This window comes from Xiphophorus maculatus, chromosome 14 (assembly GCF_002775205.1).
Source record: "Xiphophorus maculatus strain JP 163 A chromosome 14, X_maculatus-5.0-male, whole genome shotgun sequence".
Lineage (NCBI taxonomy): Eukaryota > Metazoa > Chordata > Actinopteri > Cyprinodontiformes > Poeciliidae > Xiphophorus > Xiphophorus maculatus.
In genome coordinates this window covers 6,610,153-6,630,130 of record NC_036456.1, presented here as the reverse complement: position 1 = coordinate 6,630,130, position 19,978 = coordinate 6,610,153, and the positions used below count along the sequence as shown (strand labels likewise).

Below are 19,978 nucleotides of genomic sequence, written 5' to 3'. Positions count from 1 at the left end.
CCGATGCAAAAAGATATAAACGTAAAGCTTAAAGCATTCAAATGGCCACAAATTTATGTAAAATCCAGTTTTATTTCCTTTTTCTCCCAAGGCCCCAACTGCTGGTGTTGCTAAAACTGGACGAAGACGCCCACGTCAAGTCTCCGCGGCTGCTGACGTTCGCCAGCCAGCTGAAGGCAGGAAAGGGCCTCACCATCGTCGGCACGGTCGTCCCAGGACACTTCCTGCAGACTTACGGCGAGGCTCTGGCCGCAGAACAGGTTCATCTTTACGCGCATCACATGTCAGACAGGCTTTATGGATCTGGAAATACTGGAAGTCATGCAGTGTTGTGCAAAACTGTTCATCCCCCTTGAACTTTTCCATATTTTAGCATGTTCCAACCTGAATCCTGAATTTGTCAAGGGAATTCTAAGTGATGAACATAAAGAGATAGCAAAGAAAAAAATAACACGCGAGGCATGTGTTTCTATTTAGTTAAAATTTTTAGAAAATCAGGATTTTGTTTCCCCCCAAAAATGCAGTCCTTGGGTTTCCTTAGTTCAGAGTGATGTCAGCACGTCCAGGGCGGCCATCTTGATTGACGAGTATTGTACAGCTTCTATTCATTTGGATTTTAATTTAGATCAACTCTATGACAAAATATAAGGGCTAGACTAAGATTTATGATTTTTCTATTCTTTTCAAGAATAAAGCTGTAACATGAGGAGAAAGAAGTTGTAATTTGTCAATAAAACTCCAACACAAAAATAACTAAAAAATTAAATAAGGAATCCTTTAATATGTTCCCAGAGACGCAGAGCTAACGATGCTGAAATACACACAATTTTGGAGGGGTTGCAAATTTTTCTGGCAATAAATCAAAATTCTTACCATGATAAGCAACGTATCAAAATAAATGATAAATAATAGAATCAATGCCCACCCCTATGATGTAGCGCTGTATTTAACATGAATGTTAACAGCGTCTGGACCGTTTTCTCTCCTCCCTCAGACTTTGAAGCTTCTCATGGAGAAGGAACGGGTGAAGGGCTTCGTTCAGTGCATAGTGGCTCAAAAGCCCCGCGAGGGAATCAGTCACATGATCCAGTCGAGCGGTCTGGGAGGAATGAAGCCCAACACGGTGGTGATGGGCTGGCCGCACACCTGGAGGCAGAGCGAAGACCCGCAGGCCTGGAAGACCTTCATCAGTGAGCCACAGAGGAGACGAAATGCAATTTTTATTTATTTTTTTCCTCCACTCAACAGCCCGACAGCAACCCCCGTCTGTTTCCTCCTTCCAGATACGGTCCGAGTGACCACGGCGGCCCACCTGGCTCTGCTGGTGCCCAAAAACATCTCCCTGTTCCCCAGCAACAGCGAGCCGCCCACCGACGGCTACATCGACGTGTGGTGGATCGTCCACGACGGGGGGATGCTGATGCTGCTGCCGTTTCTCCTTCGCCAACACAAGGTGGGGGAAGGAGGCGCAAATGCAACCATTTTTATTAAATTAATCCATTTTCTATGAATATATTTTCCTGAGGAAATAATTTTCCGTCTCCATCCAGGTGTGGCGTAAATGTGGGATGCGAATCTTCACCGTGGCTCAGATGGAGGACAACTCGATTCAGATGAAGAAGGATCTGGCAACGTTTCTCTATCACCTTCGTATTGAAGCTGAGGTGGAAGTAGTGGAGATGGTATGTGACCAGCTGGGTCCGAAAGGGCTACAGGGCTCTAGCCCAGGGCCCCAGTTTTTGGGATCATCCCAACGCTTTTAATTTCTTTTGTGAATTCATGTTTTGCAAACATTGCACGCTATATAAAATTCATATGTCCAAATCTTGTCAGTTTAACTATTTTAGGATTTTTATGAATATAAGCAATATTCAAATATTTGAGAATTATTAAGCTATTGGTTTTTAATTTTTTTTTTTTTTTGCACTCTCAATAATGTAAAAAGCATTATAAATGAAAGCTGCTATTATTCATTAGTTTGTAGACTCTAATACATTCTAAAGTATCTAAAGCTCAGCTGTGAGATCATTTTTGTCCTAACAAAACCTTATAAATCTACAAAAGAATTGAAATGTTGATAATCTGTCAAAGTTTGTCAAAAATGTGTAATAATCTGAGTGTTTTCGTTCCTCTCCGTCTCCAGCATAACAGCGACATCAGTGCGTACACCTACGAAAGGACACTGATGATGGAGCAGAGATCTCAGATGCTCAGACAAATGCGACTCTCTAAATCAGACAGAGAAAGAGAAGTAAGTGTTCGGTGTAAATGTTTTTCTTGTTTTACACCTTTCATTTTGAGGGGTGTCTTTGTAAAGTGGGGCAAATACAAAGCAAGAAGTTGCAATGCTCACTCAGTTTTTGGGTTGAGATTGCCAGTTTAGGTTGTGAGGCACGTGCAGTTTTACGCTTGCGTTCTACTCCACTTAGATTTTATTTTTATTTCATATGCCCTGAAATAAAAAAATAAAATGAAAAATACAAAGTTAAAGCTCTACATGCCATTTATATACTTGACCAGTAGGAGGCACTCTAACTGTACATTGCCTTCCTGAGATGCCAAGTCTCACAGTTGTCGGGATATAAAAATAAAAGGAGAAAAAACAATTAGAATCATTGTCATTATTGCAATATTTAACAATAGCATTGCAATCGCATGTTTTTTGATGTCTTGCATCCCGATGACGGCATGCACAGTAGTTCTACGTAATTTTTAATTTTCTTGTGAGAACTTTTGTCAGGCAAAAAGTTTGAGTCACACTCAGACATCTTCTTTATGTTCTGTGACTCCAGGCCGTTGAGGCTACCGCTGACTAGCTGCCAATAAATCCTTACCAGCTAGATAACTAGCTAGCTTTTTTGCGTCCATCTTGGATAAGCGCAACTTTATCGCCAGTTGGCTGGACGATGTTCAACCACTTCTGTGGAGATACAGGTCTTAAATTCCATTCATAGTGGTCTTAAAAGTCTTAAATTCAAGTTTGTGAAGCCTGTTGAATCCCTGAAGTGAACAAAAGGGTAAAAAAAGAGGATCATAATGTAGCAGGTATTTTATTTTTTCCATTTCATATCCTCTCCCTTTGCCTCTGGTTTGCTCAGAGGGTGCGCTGGAGTTTTGACGATGTAAGTTTACCATGTTTCACTTTGCCATATGAAGCTGCCTGAATTTAGCTGTAGGCGAAGACCTTCAAACTTCTGAGAGAGCAGATTTGAATTAAACTGATCTCACAAAACCAGCTGGTTTCAGCCATTATCCTTCAACAGTTCAGATAGAAGCACTATTATTTTGTCCAGTTAGCTGCACAAAAGTGTAAATAAAGTTCATGTCATAGTTCCTCTTAATAATTTTACACCATGATTTGTTTTTCTGTAACTTTCCCCTGCTGCTCCTCCCACTGAAGTTCAGAGGTCTTCTGATTTGAATCCCGTCTGCCTCTTTAGACAGATGGGCTCCATAACTTGCGTTGTGCTCCTGTAGCTTCCCGATAGAGTAGGTACAGCCTGTGTTTGGTTTTTTTAGCAGGTTAGGTGACCTTGTGTTGTCTTTAGGTGTATCTCTCGCCCAGGTTCAGGAGTACTGAAGGCCACACTTCGAACCCCATCAAAGAAGACAGAGACAGACAGGTACAAAGAGGCAGAGAGCGAGAAAGAAACGAGAGTTAAGAGTCAGGAGGTTGGTGGCAGAGGAGCGAGAAATCGCATTGGGGAAAAAAAAAAGAAAAGGATCAAGCCTGACCCGGGTTCGAGCCGGGTACCCTGGATCAGGGGTTATACGAGCCGAGTCCATGTTTGTTTCCGTATGCGACACAGGCCCAGTTGGTGAAGGACCGCAACTCCATGCTGCGCCTGACCAGCATCGGGTCAGACGACGAGGACGACACCGACGGCGGAGAGCGGGAGCGGCCGGTGAGCAGCAGCTCCGAGCACCACCGTCGCGTCCAGATGACCTGGACCAAAGAGAAGACGGCCCAGTACAGAGCGGCGCACTCCGGCTGCTCCACGCCCGAAGGCTTCAGAGACATGCTGAGCATCAGGCCGTGAGGACGGATAGCGATTCACTTCTGTCTGATCGCAGTGGCTTAGAGAGGTGGATGATTGTGTGTGGGTTTTTTTCTTTAAGGGACCACTCCAACGTCAGAAGGATGCACACCGCCGTCAAGCTCAACGAAGTCATCGTGAACAAATCCCACGATGCCCGGCTCGTCCTGCTCAACATGCCGGGGCCCCCGAAGAACACGGACGGTGACGAGAACTGTATCCTTTCTTTCTCCTGTTGCTGTAATTCACTGTTCTCATGAGGGCTGAAACGATTAATGGGATTAATCATGATTAATTGATTTTTGGAATAATCATTGACTAATGTTGTAATTGATTGATCGTTAACTGGAGTAAACACATGCAAAAAAAGACAATTTTCTGAAAAATATAGCTTGCATTTAAGATAAAACATCTTCTTCTGTAAATATGTTTTACTCAAAACTCCCCTAGCAACACAAGTTTAGCTTCACCAGTTTCATTTCAGGCAAGAAAATGTTTTTTCTTTTCTTTTTTTTAAATTCTTTGTTTGCATCTTTCAATGTATATTGTTTAAAAAAAGGAGCAAATTGTTAAATGAAAAATCTGTCTTTTCACCCGATTAATCAATCAATCGTCAGAATAATTGATTTACAAAAGTAATCGTTAGTTGCAGCCCCGGTTCTAATACAAGCTGTAAAGTTTTAACTCATGAACCCAGACATGGAGTTCTTGGAGGTTCTGACTGAAGGACTGGAGCGCGTCCTGTTGGTCCGAGGAGGCGGAAGTGAAGTCATCACCATCTACTCCTAATTGGACAAGACACTGGAAGACACTGTTTAACAAGCAAGCCAATCATGGAGAAGACCGGAGATGGGTTGGTTCTGTGTGGGCTGCGTGGGATAGACCGTCCCTGGCTGCAGCATCGGTTGTCACGTCAACATCCCACCCAACTTTTCATCTTCACTCGTTTTCTGCCATGATGGTGTTTTCTACTCCAATTATGTTGACTCGAGGAAACGCCAACACAGTTCCACGATTGAGCAACAAGAACCCATAGCAATCATGTGTGTGCATGTGTCTGTGTGTGTGTGTGTGTGTGTGTGTGTGTGTGTGGGAATCGTTCACCTGGAAGATCTTTGATCTGTTGAAGGGACCAGCGTTTTGTTCGAAGCAGGTGTGTTTAGGCAGTGGAACAGTTAAAGTAAATATGATGGGTCTGAAAACAATGCAGTCGTTCCACCAACGAAACTCAGGGTTTGCTTTTTGTACAGAATGTATTTTGGACGTTTGTTAGTTTGCTATGTGAGGCCTAAATGTCTGGTAGCAAGAGGAGTATTATTATTGTTTTTTTTATTATTATTTCGGAAGGCACATACTTGTTTGTTCCAGAATTACACATGGAGTAAATAAGAGTAAAGCAGATAATCTCTTGTATCATTTTCCATCTACAGGAACAGATGAACACCAAACTCAGCATTTCATTTTGTAGACATTAAAGCTTGTGATACAGCAACTTTAAAATCAGTATTATTGCACAGATGTCAGATTTTGCTGCTATTTGTCTGAAACTAATATTGTGTATTAGAAGCCCTGTTTTTTTTTTTGTTTTGTTTTTGTGTTGTTTTTTTTTTTACCAAATTCAGAATAAGTTCCTTTTGGGTTTCTTTCATTTATGAACCAAAATCTTAAGTTCAATGTAAACTTGAGCACAAATTTAAAATAATGTTTTCAAAAGACACATTATAGTTAAATAATCATGCAATATTTCTTAAATGTTAACTGTAGGTAATAATAAAGAAAAGGTAGATGTTTGGAAGAAATCATGTGAAGCAATAATTCGAATTAACAGGGGAAGTATTCTTAGGACACCCAAGGATATTATTTTGTTTTAAAGTATAGATGTAAGGTAAAATTTTCTTGGGCCAATTATAATGATGGCAATGTACACTCTCCCACCTCCGTACACACACACACACTCGCTTCTGTCAATTTCGTTCCAGCACTTAAAGAACTAAACTTCTATATGCGAATAAAAATGAGAGACTTTCCTAGGGGCACATATCATCGATTAATCGTTTAGATGCGAATACCGCTCTGATGCCGGTTGGTTCGGATGCTAGTGTTGCTATGACGGCATATCTGGGAAGAAGGGCTGCCTTTTTATGTTGTTTAATATTTATTGATCTCCAGGTAAAACCAAAATGACTATTGAGAACGTGATTAGAGGTCTTGGACCTGTAGCTAGCCCGGTGGACTGCATGAGAAGAGACATCGGCGTAACTCCGTTTTATAAACTGTCAGACTCGTTAGTTATAGTTTGTGTTGGCCTCAGGCAGACGAGAAACGGATAATAATAATAATAGTGGTCAAGTTGGACCGTTGTGGCACGAACCACAGCACTGCATGTTGGCTCAATGAGGTATGAATGCGTTGATGTCACTTGTTTGATCTCGTTTTGTTATTCGAAAGAATATCGGCAGTATGAGCGTTTTATCCTACAACCATCTCATTCCACACCTCAAAACAGCCCCACTCACGTGCTGCTTTATGTGTATGCGCACATGTCCGTATGTAAAATGAATGCTTGTGATTTTATTGTTCAATTTTAGAAACCTCTAACTAGAGATGTGTTATCCCTCTCGAATGCTATTTTTTTGATTTTATTTTCATTGTTGTGCAAGGATTACATTATGTTTGATTTTTATTTCCTGAAAATGATCTCGCTTGTACATAAGGGCAGAAGAAGACCTTAAGTTTTATCTTTTTTTAATTACATTATTATAAAAATCATGACAAAAAAATGTTGCTTAAAAAAATGGGAATAAAGCAATTTCAAAGAAAGACATTGCTGTCTATTTTTGTTTGTTTTACGAATCGCGGGAATAACTTAGTCTTCTGTGAAATGTGTAGTTTTATGGCCGAGTTTTGGTTTTATCCAAATATACTTTTTAATTTGAAATAATGCAAAGAATATAGTCTTAAACGGATCTCATTTGCTTGAAACTTTGCATTTTAACATCATTCACAGTCTTACTCTTATTTTGAAACGTTGACATACTTTATCGGCCTAACGACGTCACTTCCACGAACGCGTACAATCAGGAAGCCGGTGCCATGTTATATTGGAGGAAATTGTGGGCGAAGTTCTGCTTAAAAAGTGGGATTTAAAAGAAACAAAACAAAACGTGATTCAGATTTCGGGGTGAGAATGGAGGTAAGAGTAGTTGGTTTTGAACATATTTCATGTAGAAATATAAGATTAATAAACTATAACACAGGATGTTTGGTCTTCACAATCACAATGATGGCCTTGTTGAGCGGATCAGCTGGTCTGATCTGATTTATTAGTGTCACTTTATTGGAAATGCTATTTTTAAAATTCAATTAAACTGCTTTTACAATTAAAGAGCGAACTTGGGGGTCTGTAGGCACAACTTTCAGTCTTAACAAGTTGTTACCGATGCTTGAACTTGGTTTAAAATGATTAAAGTCCCTATTAAGGATTGACCAGCCTTAGTAAGTTATCTTATTTGAACCTTTACCGGTCATAACACACATTTTTTGGATTAATCACAAAATATGTTAGCACGGATCCAATGAGGACGTAGATTAATTAATACTCCTGTTTCACTTTCAAATTGTTGAAGCACTCCGATAAGCGGAATCTGAAAAATATCTTCCTTCAAATTTATTGTCGAGCCATAGTCGGTATGTAGCATAGGGATATCTGGCTCTAGTACTTTCTAAAAGGCGACTTCCGGTTCTAGCTTTCAAAATAAAATGACACTAAAACTATATATGTATTTTTTTTTTGTTCTGCAGAAATGTTTCAGATCTTTAAATACATTTTAATACAGTAAAAGATTAAATGAGAAAATTAAATCATACGTTAACTGTGGACAATCCAATGTACACTTGGGCCCAGCACAGGTCAGATTAAAATTCTAAGAAGAAACTTATGTAAAATGTGACATGATGTAGGCCGAAAGATCTCAGATTCGTATCCAATAGGATTCAAGAACAGATAAGACAGCAAACCTAGAATGGGTTGCAAAACCATTTTTAACTTGTGGGACTCCAGTGAGCCACAGTGAGCTATTCACAAATTGAGTAAACATGGAGTGACTGGCCTACTGATATTACTCTGGGAGTGTACTGACGTCTCAACTAAGAGATCATGAAAGAAACTAAAACAGTATCTAAAGGATCCCAGGCCTTTCCTGCCTCTTTTAGTTAACAGTAAGACAGAGTGGACAAAAAAGTCCAAAAAGTCATATGTTCTGTAATGCATCTTGATGAGCCGTAAAAGTTTTGGCACAATATTTTGTGAATGGACAAGACAAAAGTGGAACTTGTTCAATCCGTCATTCTAATGATACCAATATTCAAACATGGTAGTGGTAGTGTGATAATCTGTCGCTGGATGACTTGGAAAAGTTGATGCAATGACATTGTCTGGTTTTAGGTTTGTGTCCAAATGGATTGTTATTGAATCTAATAAAGCAAAAACAAGAAGGGGAATTTTTATGAAGTGGCCTACTCAAAGTCAGGGCTTAAATCCAATTGAGATGCATGATTTTAATCAGGCTGCTCATTCTTTTAGAGCCTCCAGTAAAGTTGATTTGCCAGTTGCTAGGTTTTGAAGGCAGTTAGGTTTTTTTTTTTTTTAAATCTGAAATATTTACGTGACAACTTTATCACGACGCTTTAAATGTGTATTTCACACATAAACCCACGACTGAATTAAATAAAAATAATCAGTTTCTTAAATGCCAAGGCTGATATTTATTTCTAAATCATGTTAAATTAAATGTGAAACTGGAGCACTTTAGAAATAATCATGTCAAATTGAATATTCTTGGTACAGAGCCATTTCCTATTAAACAATATTTTATATGAACTCAAGCATAGTTTGTAGAAGGTGATTGTGGAAAAACCTTTGACTGGTCCTAACTGCTTTGTTTAAAGTCTGGTAATGTAGATGTACCTACTGTGGTTTGCTACTTTTTTTATTCCTCTTTGGACCCATCCTCCCAGTTTTTTTCAACATTATTACCTTTTGTTTCTGACTTCTGTATGCAGAATTCTTCATTTCTTTTTTTTTTTCCCACCAATGGCGAGGGATCATGCAGAATTGTTGGTGTTTGTCCAGTTCATGGAGCTTGTTAGAACTGGAATTGAAATTGTCAAATTGACAATTGGGATTAAATTCAGTGTCAAAAATTAAATCATGTTGTAACTCGTGTTAATTGAAATCTAGCGCATGGAAATACCAACCCTTAAAGACAGTCAGCGTACTATAAATGCCAGGTTCAAAGTCGCTTAAATCCATTTTCGTCCTGATTCCTGATGCAGTTTGAACCCCAGCAAGTGGCTTTCTCTACATTTATTTGTTTAAATTAATGTTCGCACTTACTTAGCCGATGTAACCAAGTAAATTGGCCAAAGAGCGTATCGTTTGATCTTGGAAAAAAAAAAAAAAAAAAAAGAGGTTATCTTTTCGATTTTATTTTGAAAACTTCACCTCACATCCGGTAGTTTTTCAGCGTAACTTTACCCTGCCGTCCTCGATCCACGTCTCGGGAATCCATTGAGCATCCTAGCCCGGGCTAACACGTCGCAGACACGGCGGATTGCTCGGTGTTCCTCCGCCTGTCAGACACCTTGAACCGTTCCCCCACACCTCTCGCGGCTACGTTAACATTTCTCTCGGTAGAAACTCTGGGAGGGAGTCCGAATGAAACGCCCAAGCACGGTCGGACAGACAGACGGGCTCCGGGGCTGGCGGTGGCGGTCTGAGTACCGCAGCCTTGCGGTAGCGGTGTAGCCAGGCTAAGGGGGCTAAAAGCCGCGGTGTGGGACGAGTCGGCAAGAAAGACGGTTAACGGCCACGCTAACCCGGCGGCTAGCCTCGCACAGCAGACGGGTTATTTTTGGCACGGCTGCTGGGGGCAACACATGCCCAGTGTTTCCCCCACATTATCCGCAGCAGAGCTGTCAGTGCGGACGGAGCCAGCAGATACAGCTAGTGCGGCGGCGGCGGCGGAGGGAGGAACTGGGATCCCCATTAGCAGCTACCTGAGGAGGCTTCCACAACATTTCACCGCAAAACCAAACAAAGAGAAGCGACTGGTAAATGCTGAGGCCCAGCTGAAAACATGGACCTAAATTTTTACTCGGATTTAACAGACGGAACCGGGCAGCACGACGCTGATCCAGAGTTCTTGGACCCGCATGCCTTCAATGGATTTGACTCTGACAGCAAGGTGAAAGGAAACGAAACATGTAGTTCCTGCAGCAGTCAGTAACACTGTCACTTCTTTTTGGCTCCTGTTTTTACAACCAAAGCTAAACATCCAAGTGAAATACTAGTTAGTATTTTTTTTTAGGGTTTTTGTCATTGTTTAACTTTTTAAAACAACAAAAGCTAACCCACTGTTGTTGTTTAATCTAGACTCTCTCCGAGGTTTGATGGCAGGAAAAATTTCACATGGTGCCATAAACCTTTTGTCATGCTACACCTATAAAATTCAACGCGTTTTGTATTATTTCAACACAGAGCGAGTTTTTAAGTCAAGCAAATTTCGAATTATACTACAAATTTCCATCCTGGACTTTGACTGAGCCATTTTAGCACACAAATATGCCTTAATAGACACTATTGTCGCAAATGGCAACAAGAGGCAAATCAATGTCAGGATGATTTCTGGGTATCAAAAGTCTTCAGTCTGCTGCTTTAGTCTCAACTAGCCCCCTTTTTTGGAGGACAATTCTGTGTACAGATTCGTCATAAGTCATTTTATTTCAGGTTCCTGTTGTTTTTGTTATTTAGTGAAAATGTCTTTCAGTTCCAGTGTTAAATGTTCAATAGAATTTAAAGTTGATTGATCTTTGAAAATGTGTTCTTGCATGATTTATGCTATTGTCTTTATAAAATGGTCTAAATATATATATATATATATTATTGTTTATCGCAAAAACATCTGGGACAATTTATCATCCTGGTAAATTAGGTCTTGAAAAACTTGTTAGTAGCCCTGTCATGATAACAAAGGATTTGACTAGCCATGTTGGGAGTAATTTTTTTTCCCACCAGATAAAAAAAGACAAAACAAAGAAACAATCTTGCAATAACAGTTAGGAGGCTTTTGCATAGATATTTGAATCTGTTTTTTTTTAACAGGCAGCGTAGTTTGACGTGGACATTGCATTCATGTTATTTAATTTATAATATACTCGCAAATATTGCATCCAAGCAGTTGTTTTTACAGTATCACACACGTTAATATCTCAACTCAATATTTGAAATTTGCTGAATTAAAATGAAATGGAAAAAGATGGTTGGTTGTTGTCAATATCCTTCCCCTTTCCACCCCCAAGATGGCGGCCACTCTGTGTTTCTGGAAATCAAAGTTAACACGTTTGTTTTTTGTTGTTTTGGTTCCTGTAAAAAAGAAAAGCAAAAGCCGGGATTAGTTTGTCGTGGGGGGAACTTGTGGCCTCTAACTCAGTTTTCTCCTGTGTGTTTCAGTTCCCTGGCGGCAGCGAAAACTACCTGTCGATTCCTGGGTCCGGCCATCCTTTCCTCTCTTCCGCCGAGGTACGGGGTCCGCCGTCCGTCTGCGAACGATCGAAACAAGCCGCAGCTTTTATCCTGACGCTCCCAAGCTATTTTGGACGCCTCAAAAAGCCAAATCTGAATGTTGTTTTTTTTTTCACTCTGTGCGAGTCAGCGGATGCAAAGTTAGAATCAACGTAGAAAAAGCTGCAACAATTTCTCACCTGAGGATTACTTTCATACGTCTGAGTCGTGACCTGTCCCAGGTGTTTTCTCACCCCGCAACTTTAACACTCTGTGTCACTCACTGTTTCCCCCACAAAACTTGCTCAGCCCGGTGGTTGGGGCGCCGAGGCGGTCCGCCGTGTTTTTGTATTAAAAGATGTTAAGTAGACAGGAAATGTAAAAATATTACTGATGTAATTAAATGTTATGGGAAAATATCGCCAGTGAATCGCTATTTACACCCAGAACTAGTCTTAAAAACAACAAATCAAAAAGTGCAATTAAAATGAATATTGATTATTTTCACTTCTGTTTAATCCAAATTAAGTCAGAGGCTCCATCAGGCCCCCCAGGACTTCAGGGGCCCCATAAATGTTAATAATTCAACACAGGCCACAGATGTATAAATGTAACATGTATTTATTGAGATTATCAATGGTGCTAAAGGAGCTGGCAAGTTTACTTTGTAAATCTTCAAAGAAGAGTAATTCATAGTTAGATTGTTTTGTTACCACAGCAACAATCTGATGCTGTGAGTTTAATCTTTGAGTGTGAGCTCTGTTTGTTCACAAATACAAATTAGTCAACTGGTTGCTTTTTAGGTTGGCCAGTTAAACTACTCTCCCTCTCCCAGATTAAATCTAACACAGAAGCTGTTGGCGGTGCTGATGTTTTTAGCAGTAAGAGGGGCCCCCCAAGTCAAATTCTGCTCGAGGCCTGGTGCAGCCTTGGACCGGCCCTGCATGATCAGTAAAATCCGCTGCACTGCGCTCAGAGATGCAAACGGGAGATTTAATTCAACCCTGCTAATGTGGCTCTAGTTGCTCTTGCATTTCATCTCTGTTGAGTTTTTAACAAGAGTCACAGAAGCTGTTGTGGTTGCTGGAGTTAATGGGACGAGATTTTCAGATCTCTGCGCGGCCGCGCGCATGAACTCTGGCTGACTTAAGTGGACGAAGCATTTGATATGGTTTGAGGCATCGTGTAACCGGAAAAATAATCAAAAAATAATATAAAACCAGCGTGAAGCGTGACTGCGAGGCGAAAGCTCCTCACCGGGCTGAACCTGCATGATGAGGTCAGCGCTGGTTCGTTAACCACCAAGGCACCGACTAGCCGAGAACACAGACGTGAACTTTACAGGGAAGACAGAGCCACACGCTGGGCAGCGTGTTGAGATGTAAACACCTCATATAATTCTTCACAAAGAACGGCGATTTTCTTTCTTTTTTCTTTTTTTTAAAATTATTATTTTCCTTGAAACATAAACAAGCAACGCTTAGCCTGGCGGAGGGGTGGGAGAGCTAGTGAAGCATGGTGGGTTGGATTAAAAAAAAAAAAAAATCCCGTTTGGGGCTCTGGTCCAAGGCTCTAGAAATAATCTGCACGTGATGGACAAATGGTTCGTACTACCAGGAGGCACGGACTGAATACGGTGTGTGTGGGGGTGTGTGTGATTGAGAATTGGAGTTTTCACACTTGACAGTTCAGTAGACTTGGTTACATTGGGAACAAAAATTGCAACATTTGTTACATTTTCAGCTGCTGCGGTTCAGTTTCCTGCTGCACTGTCAAATAATGCAAACCCTTTGAAAAACCTGTTCCCCTCCTCGCCTGTAGGGGCGCTGCTCCAGGGAACTCCCCTGAAAAGTTTCCAACTTGAATAAGTTTTTTTGTTTGTTTTAAGGTTTAAACGAAACCGCTTTTGTCTGAACATCTCAAATTGTTCTTTTTGGTTAACCACGGCTAGTTTTACGATATTGCACGCAGAGATGGAACTTATCTTGGTTTTTGAGAAGAATCCCTACATTTATTAATTTTTTTTGTCCAAAATAAATAAATTTTTGCCTTCTCTTGTTGCTATTTTGCCTCTCCAGACGTTCCACACCCCCAGCCTCGGCGATGAGGAGTTCGAGATCCCGCCCATCTCTCTGGACCCGGACTCGGCGCTCACCGTGTCCGACGTGGTGTCTCATTTCGGCGAGCTGTCGGACGCCGGCGGCGCAGACGGCATGGTGGTACCGGGGAACGCCGTGGTGGAAGGGGACGACCCGTCCTTCGCCGCCCCCTACGTCAGCGCTCCCTCGCAGGGCTTGGAGCACCTGACCCTGGGGGTCATGAACCAGTCGGGAGGAAGCGCTCTGCTGGGCTCCTCATTGGGGATGGTGAGGAGTTTTTTTTTTTTTTTGAGTTATTCTAACGATCTTCTCTACCTTTGTTCACTCCCGTCGGTTCCATTCATTCCTCAGGATCTGGGCCACCCCATTGGATCTCAGTTCAGCAGCTCATCTCCGGTGACCATAGACGTCCCGTTGGGTGACATGGGCCAGGGGTTACTGGGGTCCAGCCAGCTGACCACTATCGACCAATCGGAGCTGAGCGCTCAGCTGGGGCTCGGTCTAGGAGGAGGCAACATGTTGCAGCGACCCCAGTCACCCGAGAATCCGTTGTCGGCAACGGCGTCGCCCACCAGCTCGCTGCAGGACGACGACATGGACGACTTTAGACGGGTGAGTCTGAATCTCCTAAAAATGATCCAGGGTTTCATCTAGGATTCTTTGTAAAAGGTGATGGTGGGCTGGGAGGTTGTCATGACGCTGCTGATTAAATACCATCGTCAGGGAGACTGCAAGACGTCATTAAACATTATGCATTAAGGCCAAACTATTTTAAGCACGTCTACTGTCATTCAGATGCCACATGCATTAACATTAGAGTCTTTTTCACACCCTTAAATTAAAAATACATTCAACTTAACCTTCCTTAAAAACCTTTCCTTCACCATTTCTCTCTACTTCAGGCTGTCGTCTCTAGTTTTTCTTCCCTCCTGAAACCAGCGCAGGCTGTTGGTTTTTCTAGATGAAGTCAATTTAACGTTTCATGATATTTAACTTCATTTCCAACTCTCATTATGGTTAGTAATTTGTGAATAATAGCGTGCGAGGCCAACGATCTGGTGTAATTCGTGCGCACCCACACTCGCTCAATTCAGTGTGTCAACTATGAACCTAGCTCAATCCATTTTTACCTACTAGCGTATAAAAAACCCTACTTAAAATAAACCAGTGACACTTAGCCTGGTTAGGGGGCGAGTAAAGCCTGGTGGCCCACCAGGCTTATAATACACTGGCATACATTAAAAAGTAGGTGCAGTGGCTTTTATTTTGTCGTGGCAGAGCGCCACGATCAATTCCATGTCGAGGAAATCCTGTCATTAGTTTCATCTCAGAACTTTCCAGACTGATTATTGTTTTCCTCCCCCAATCAGAGCGTGCTAGTCGAGTCTCCGGTGTCTCTGGCTGTTTCGCCCGGCGTCATCTCACTCGATTCCTCCATGTCGGAGTGCCCCGTCTCTGCGTCCACTTCCAGCGTCTCCTCTGCCGTCGGACGGAGAGGAGCAGCAGCACCAGCAGGTGGAGGAGGAGGAGGAGGAGGAGGAGGAAAGAAGGGGAGGAAGAAGAAAGACCCCAACGAGCCTCAGAAACCCGTGTCGGCCTACGCTTTGTTCTTCAGGGACACGCAGGCGGCCATTAAAGGCCAGAACCCCAACGCTACGTTCGGAGAAGTCTCTAAGATCGTGGCGTCCATGTGGGACAGTTTGGGAGAGGAACAAAAACAAGTAGGAGGACGTTTTGTCTTTTGCGCAGTCTGATGCTGCAGAATGTTTGAATCAGACTTGATTCGCGGTGTTGAATGTTTTGACTTTCCTCCAGGTTTACAAAAGGAAAAATGATGCAGCAAAGAAGGAATACTTGAAAGCACTATCAGAGTACAGAGCCAACAAAAACTCCCAGGTAAGTCTGAGTTGGAGTAGGACTGAAACGATTAATCGATTATTGAAATGATGCTCAACTAATTGCCTATTAGCTGCGGACTCAAAAGAAGGACATTTGCTGGTGTATCATACTAAGTAAGTCAACAGTAAGTAACTGATAAAAAAAATGCATTTAAAAAGAAAAAAAACTCTGAAAATAGAGATTTTCACATTCTTGAGATGTAAATGATCAAGCGTTCACTAGAGGATTGCTGTTTTCACATTTTAGGCAGTACAAAGTTTATTATCTCATTTAAAAAGGGAATTAAATTATTTACTTATTTGCATCTTTTAATGTATGCAAAAAGGCTTAAATGCAAAACATTCAGAATGTTCTAAGTTTTTTAATCCGATTAATGGTTACTAACGATTAATGTATTGCTTATACTGATGATTAATCAACAGCTAAAGTAATCGTTAGATTCAGCCCTGGTTTTGAGGCGACGTGAGAAAAAAATCTTGCATTTTGTAAGCAGCTCTTTTTTTCCTCAGGCTCCCATTGAAGTCATGGAAACCGAACCATCGCCACCGCCCGCTCCTCCTTCTCCTCCGGTGGTCACTCCCGCCTCCACTTCCGCCCCGCGACCCTCCAGGTCCCAGCACTACAACCCCGAGGAAAACACCATCACCAACATCTGCACCTCCAACATCATCCTGGACCTGCCTCACGTCACCACGCGGTCCCGCACCGGCGCCAAGCCCCTGGCCCCGGCTCCGAGCCCCACCCCTAACCCTCCCACCGTCACCAAGATCATCATCAAGCAGACGCCGCTTCCGTCCGGCGGCGTCTCCATCACCAGCACCACCGCCTCCTCGCCGCGCCAGCCGCCCCCGCTGCAGCAAATGCAGAGCACCCCGCCGCCGCCCAGACTGCAGCAGGCTCCGCCCCCTCTGCAAGCCAAGCCTCGGGGCGGCGGCGCTCCCGCGGCCACCGCTCCGCCTCCCCTGCAGATCAAAGTGGTTCCCTCGTCGCGGCAGCAAGACTCGGCCACGCCCATCATAGTGACGGCAGCCGGCGACGCCGGCAGCAAATTGACGTCCACGTCGGGCGTGACGATGGATGTGGGGCAATCGGACGCCGTGGTGATGGCAGGGGAGGAGGTGGCAGAAGCGGAGGAAGGGGTATGCTGCAGTACTTTTGATGAGTCCCTGAGTTATTCTGCATGGTTTAGATGTTTTTGTCACTTTGTCCGCTGCTCCAGATGGAGGTGGAGGTGAACGTGACGCCGGGTCTGAGTGTGACCGCCGCGCAGGCCCCGACCATCTGCATGCGCGCCGGCTGCAACAAGCCGGCGGTGGAGAGCGAAGACTGGGACAAGGAGTACTGCAGCAACGAGTGTGTCGCCACACACTGCAGGTATTTACACACGTCGCAATAAAGATAAACCAATTTGTTGTTTAGGGGTGAAGCGATTAATCACGATTAATTGACTTAATCATGATTATTTGAGATTAATTGCAATTAATCAGATTAATTTACTAAATCAAGATGAACTGCGATTAATTGTTTTATTGATTAATTAACTGGAGAACAGAGTCAAAAAAGTCAATTTGCTATTAAAACAATTTACTGAGAACAGAAATGTACAAAAATATACATATTTAGCATCAGATGAAGAAAACCATCTTTGTAAATATGTTTTACCCAGAACTATAGTGACATAGCCTTAGTTAAACCTGAAATGTGATCATTTTTTCTTCCTTTTTTATTATAAAGACCTGAAGTAATTGCAGGAAACGTGTCGGGTAAATGATCTTGTCGTTAACAGGTCTTACAATTATTCCAGGCTAACCTCGCGTGAAATATTTACATATTTCAATTCAACACAGGTTGTAGCTCGAGGTCTGACTCTATCGAAAGTAAAATCTACAGTTAAAACCATTTGCTTTTTTGGCTAAATGATAAAAGTGTTCTTTCTGAGGGTAAATAGATGTTTAATTTAGGGCTGCACCGATTTATCGGTGCCGATTTCCGTAATTTTGAGAGATCGGTGATCGGCCGATTTTTACATGTGAAGCCCATCTTGGATAATAAGTGAAGTTTCCTTCATTCTGGTTAGCAAAATCTTTTTTTCCTATGAAATCACTCTGGGATCATTGGGGGAATTTGCTACATGAGGATGTTTCGATTCTGTTTTTTGCACAATTCTCATCGGACTCGCTTACTTGGACAAATCCCCCCCCCCCACACAAAACGTTGACACTCAGGGTAGCATTTCCTTTTCTAGAAGTCCCAAAATCCTCAGCCAGTTTGTATCATTGTTGCCATCTGCTGGTGAGTCGTGGCCATTTCAGTGTTTATGTTGGTGTTTTTGCAGCCTGTGTGGATGGAAATGTTTTATAAGAAGAGAGATGCCTTGTATAATCTGAGGTGCAACAATAGGAGCGAATGAGCTCCAGTACTTATAATAAATGTATTTTGTACAACAAAACTCTGCAAAACACAACGCTCCATGGCTGCAGAGTCATATCTTACTTTTGTCTATTTTTTTTAATTGTTGGGGGAATTGAATTAGTTGAATCCAAGTTTTTTCCAATGTATTCCGGCTAAAGGTATCAGGACTACCAAGTCATTTTAATCGTATTTTACTTTTAATGCTCTCCCCTGTTGTTTCTTCTCCACAGAGACGTTTTCATGGCCTGGTGCGCCATCCGAGGGTCAAACTCCACCACCGTCACATAGAGAACGGAAACGATGCCACACAAACGGGACTAAATACTACAAATGAACTGCAAACAAAACACGTGCGACTGACTCGGGTGTCGGCTGGTAAATGGTTCGTTGTTGGGTTTTTTTTTTGTTTGTTTTTCTTTCTTACGCTCACATCATCTCGGGGACAAGAACAAAGACCTCACAGTGGCAGGCGGGTGGAAGTCGCCTCCGGTTTCCTGTTTTGCAAGCACTGGATTCGTTCACGCAGACGGACGAGGACGGATGGCTAGCGCCGCTCCGCGTATTTCATGTTGATCATGTATTGTGAATTGGAAGAGAGTAAAAAAAAAAAAAAAAAGAGGAAAATGAACTTGATAAAACGAGGAACATTTTATATGAACATGGTGGTGTTTTTAATTATTTTCAAAAAAGGAAAAAATAAGGAAAGTGACATGTGGGGGGGAGGGAACCTGCTGATGCATTTATTTTATTCGTCTGTGCTCTTCCCTTTACTCATACAAGGACGACAGGATCATTGTGAACGAATTCTGGGAGTTTTGGACGATTCGGTCTTCTCGTCATCTGCGCTAATGTAGACATTTGGGAAACCGACAACCACGCCAAGCACAAACCATCTCCAGATCGTGCAAGAAGGAGTTAAACGTGGCGGGCGAAAAGGGAGCCTACCTGGAATGGAATTCTGTCAAAACACATTTTTAAAAGACAACTTTTGACCAACTTTCCATAAGTGAACGGCTGCTGGTCAGAAACACAAAACGGGTGCTAACGTCTGCTTCGACCCTGTACATTTGAGCTTTTGGAACGTGTGCTGCGTAGTTTGCATATAAAGATTTGTGATCATTTCTGGATGGAATTAGAAATGCCAGTATGAAATAAACACACCAGCTCTAACAGCAGCATTTGCTGTAAAGGGAGTTCATTGCAAATTATTATTTTTTTTTTTTTAATGAAAAGATTTTACCCCATTAAAGTAATAAATATGTAACGGAGTATTAGGGCCATTGCAGATTGGAAAAAAATTTAATTTTTGACCAAAAATCTCAAGTTTTCTACAATTTTTTAAAAAAATCTCTGTTGAAAAGATGAAAATTTGCAAAAGTCTCAAATTTTGAAATAAATTTTAGAAATGTGCAACTTTTAAAATTTCCCTTTTTGGTAGGGGAAAACAAATTTTTGACTTCCTAACCCTCCCGTGCTCATTTAGACCCCACAAGCTTTTTACAATAAGTTGTAAAAAAATAAGGGGTGGTTTCGGGGATTGACAGTCTGACGGGACATCAACCCGCCCACCCAAACTTCCTGCTTCCCTGTTGTCTGACCGTGACAGACGCCGCAGTACTACTGAGTGTCGACCGTGAGGGTTGAACTGAAAAACGTCCAAGTTTCCTGGCAATCTCAACATTCTTTGGCAGAAACGTTCTCCTCCTTTCTTTTCCCCATCTACAACGGCCCTAACACACCAGAGAAATAAATCAGTGGCGGGTTGACTGAGGAATAAAAGGATTAAGTTGCTTCCAAAAAAACAAAAAACTGTTTCAAGGTGGATAAAGCGATGCCATTATTGGTGTGGTCTATTGTAGATATTGTGGCAATGTTTTTAATTATGAAATAAAATATTTTATGTTATAATATAACAGATTTCTTTTTATTACACTTTGGTGTTAACTTTGTTTTTGCTTTTCCTATTTTCT

General features: G+C 42.0%; 2 protein-coding genes across 6 annotated transcripts in view; both read left to right on the top strand.

Annotated features, from left to right (window-relative positions):
- Window positions 1-6,848, top strand: part of LOC102224695 (solute carrier family 12 member 6) — a 31,109-nt gene extending 24,261 nt beyond the window's left edge. For 2 of the 4 annotated variants that reach the window (XM_023346141.1, XM_023346142.1), the window contains exons 19-28: window positions 92-260; window positions 995-1,190; window positions 1,284-1,453; window positions 1,551-1,682; window positions 2,144-2,251; window positions 3,099-3,122; window positions 3,549-3,623; window positions 3,810-4,036; window positions 4,120-4,253; window positions 4,735-6,848. In XM_023346141.1, coding sequence (XP_023201909.1) covers window positions 92-260; window positions 995-1,190; window positions 1,284-1,453; window positions 1,551-1,682; window positions 2,144-2,251; window positions 3,099-3,122; window positions 3,549-3,623; window positions 3,810-4,036; window positions 4,120-4,253; window positions 4,735-4,826 — 1,327 coding nt within the window. In that variant the 3' untranslated portion in view covers window positions 4,827-6,848. The remainder of the gene's footprint in view (window positions 1-91; window positions 261-994; window positions 1,191-1,283; window positions 1,454-1,550; window positions 1,683-2,143; window positions 2,252-3,098; window positions 3,123-3,548; window positions 3,624-3,809; window positions 4,037-4,119; window positions 4,254-4,734) is intronic. The other 2 variants (XM_023346143.1, XM_014472564.2) reach the window with 2 other exon arrangements.
- A 266-nt stretch (window positions 6,849-7,114) lies between these two features.
- On the top strand, window positions 7,115-19,197 carry tox4 (TOX high mobility group box family member 4). 2 transcript variants are annotated; one of them, XM_023347109.1, is made up of 9 exons: window positions 7,115-7,230; window positions 11,548-11,616; window positions 13,677-13,964; window positions 14,049-14,309; window positions 15,068-15,418; window positions 15,513-15,593; window positions 16,106-16,735; window positions 16,816-16,970; window positions 18,239-19,197. In XM_023347109.1, exons 1-9 carry the CDS (start codon window positions 7,225-7,227, stop codon window positions 18,294-18,296), a joined length of 1,899 nt encoding a protein of 632 aa, XP_023202877.1. In that variant the 5' UTR covers window positions 7,115-7,224; the 3' UTR covers window positions 18,297-19,197. The 2 variants fall into 2 exon arrangements, with proteins under 2 accessions (XP_023202877.1, XP_014328054.2); XM_014472568.2 differs by lacking the exon at window positions 7,115-7,230 and adding an exon at window positions 9,608-10,282.
- Window positions 19,198-19,978: the final 781 nt, after the last annotated feature.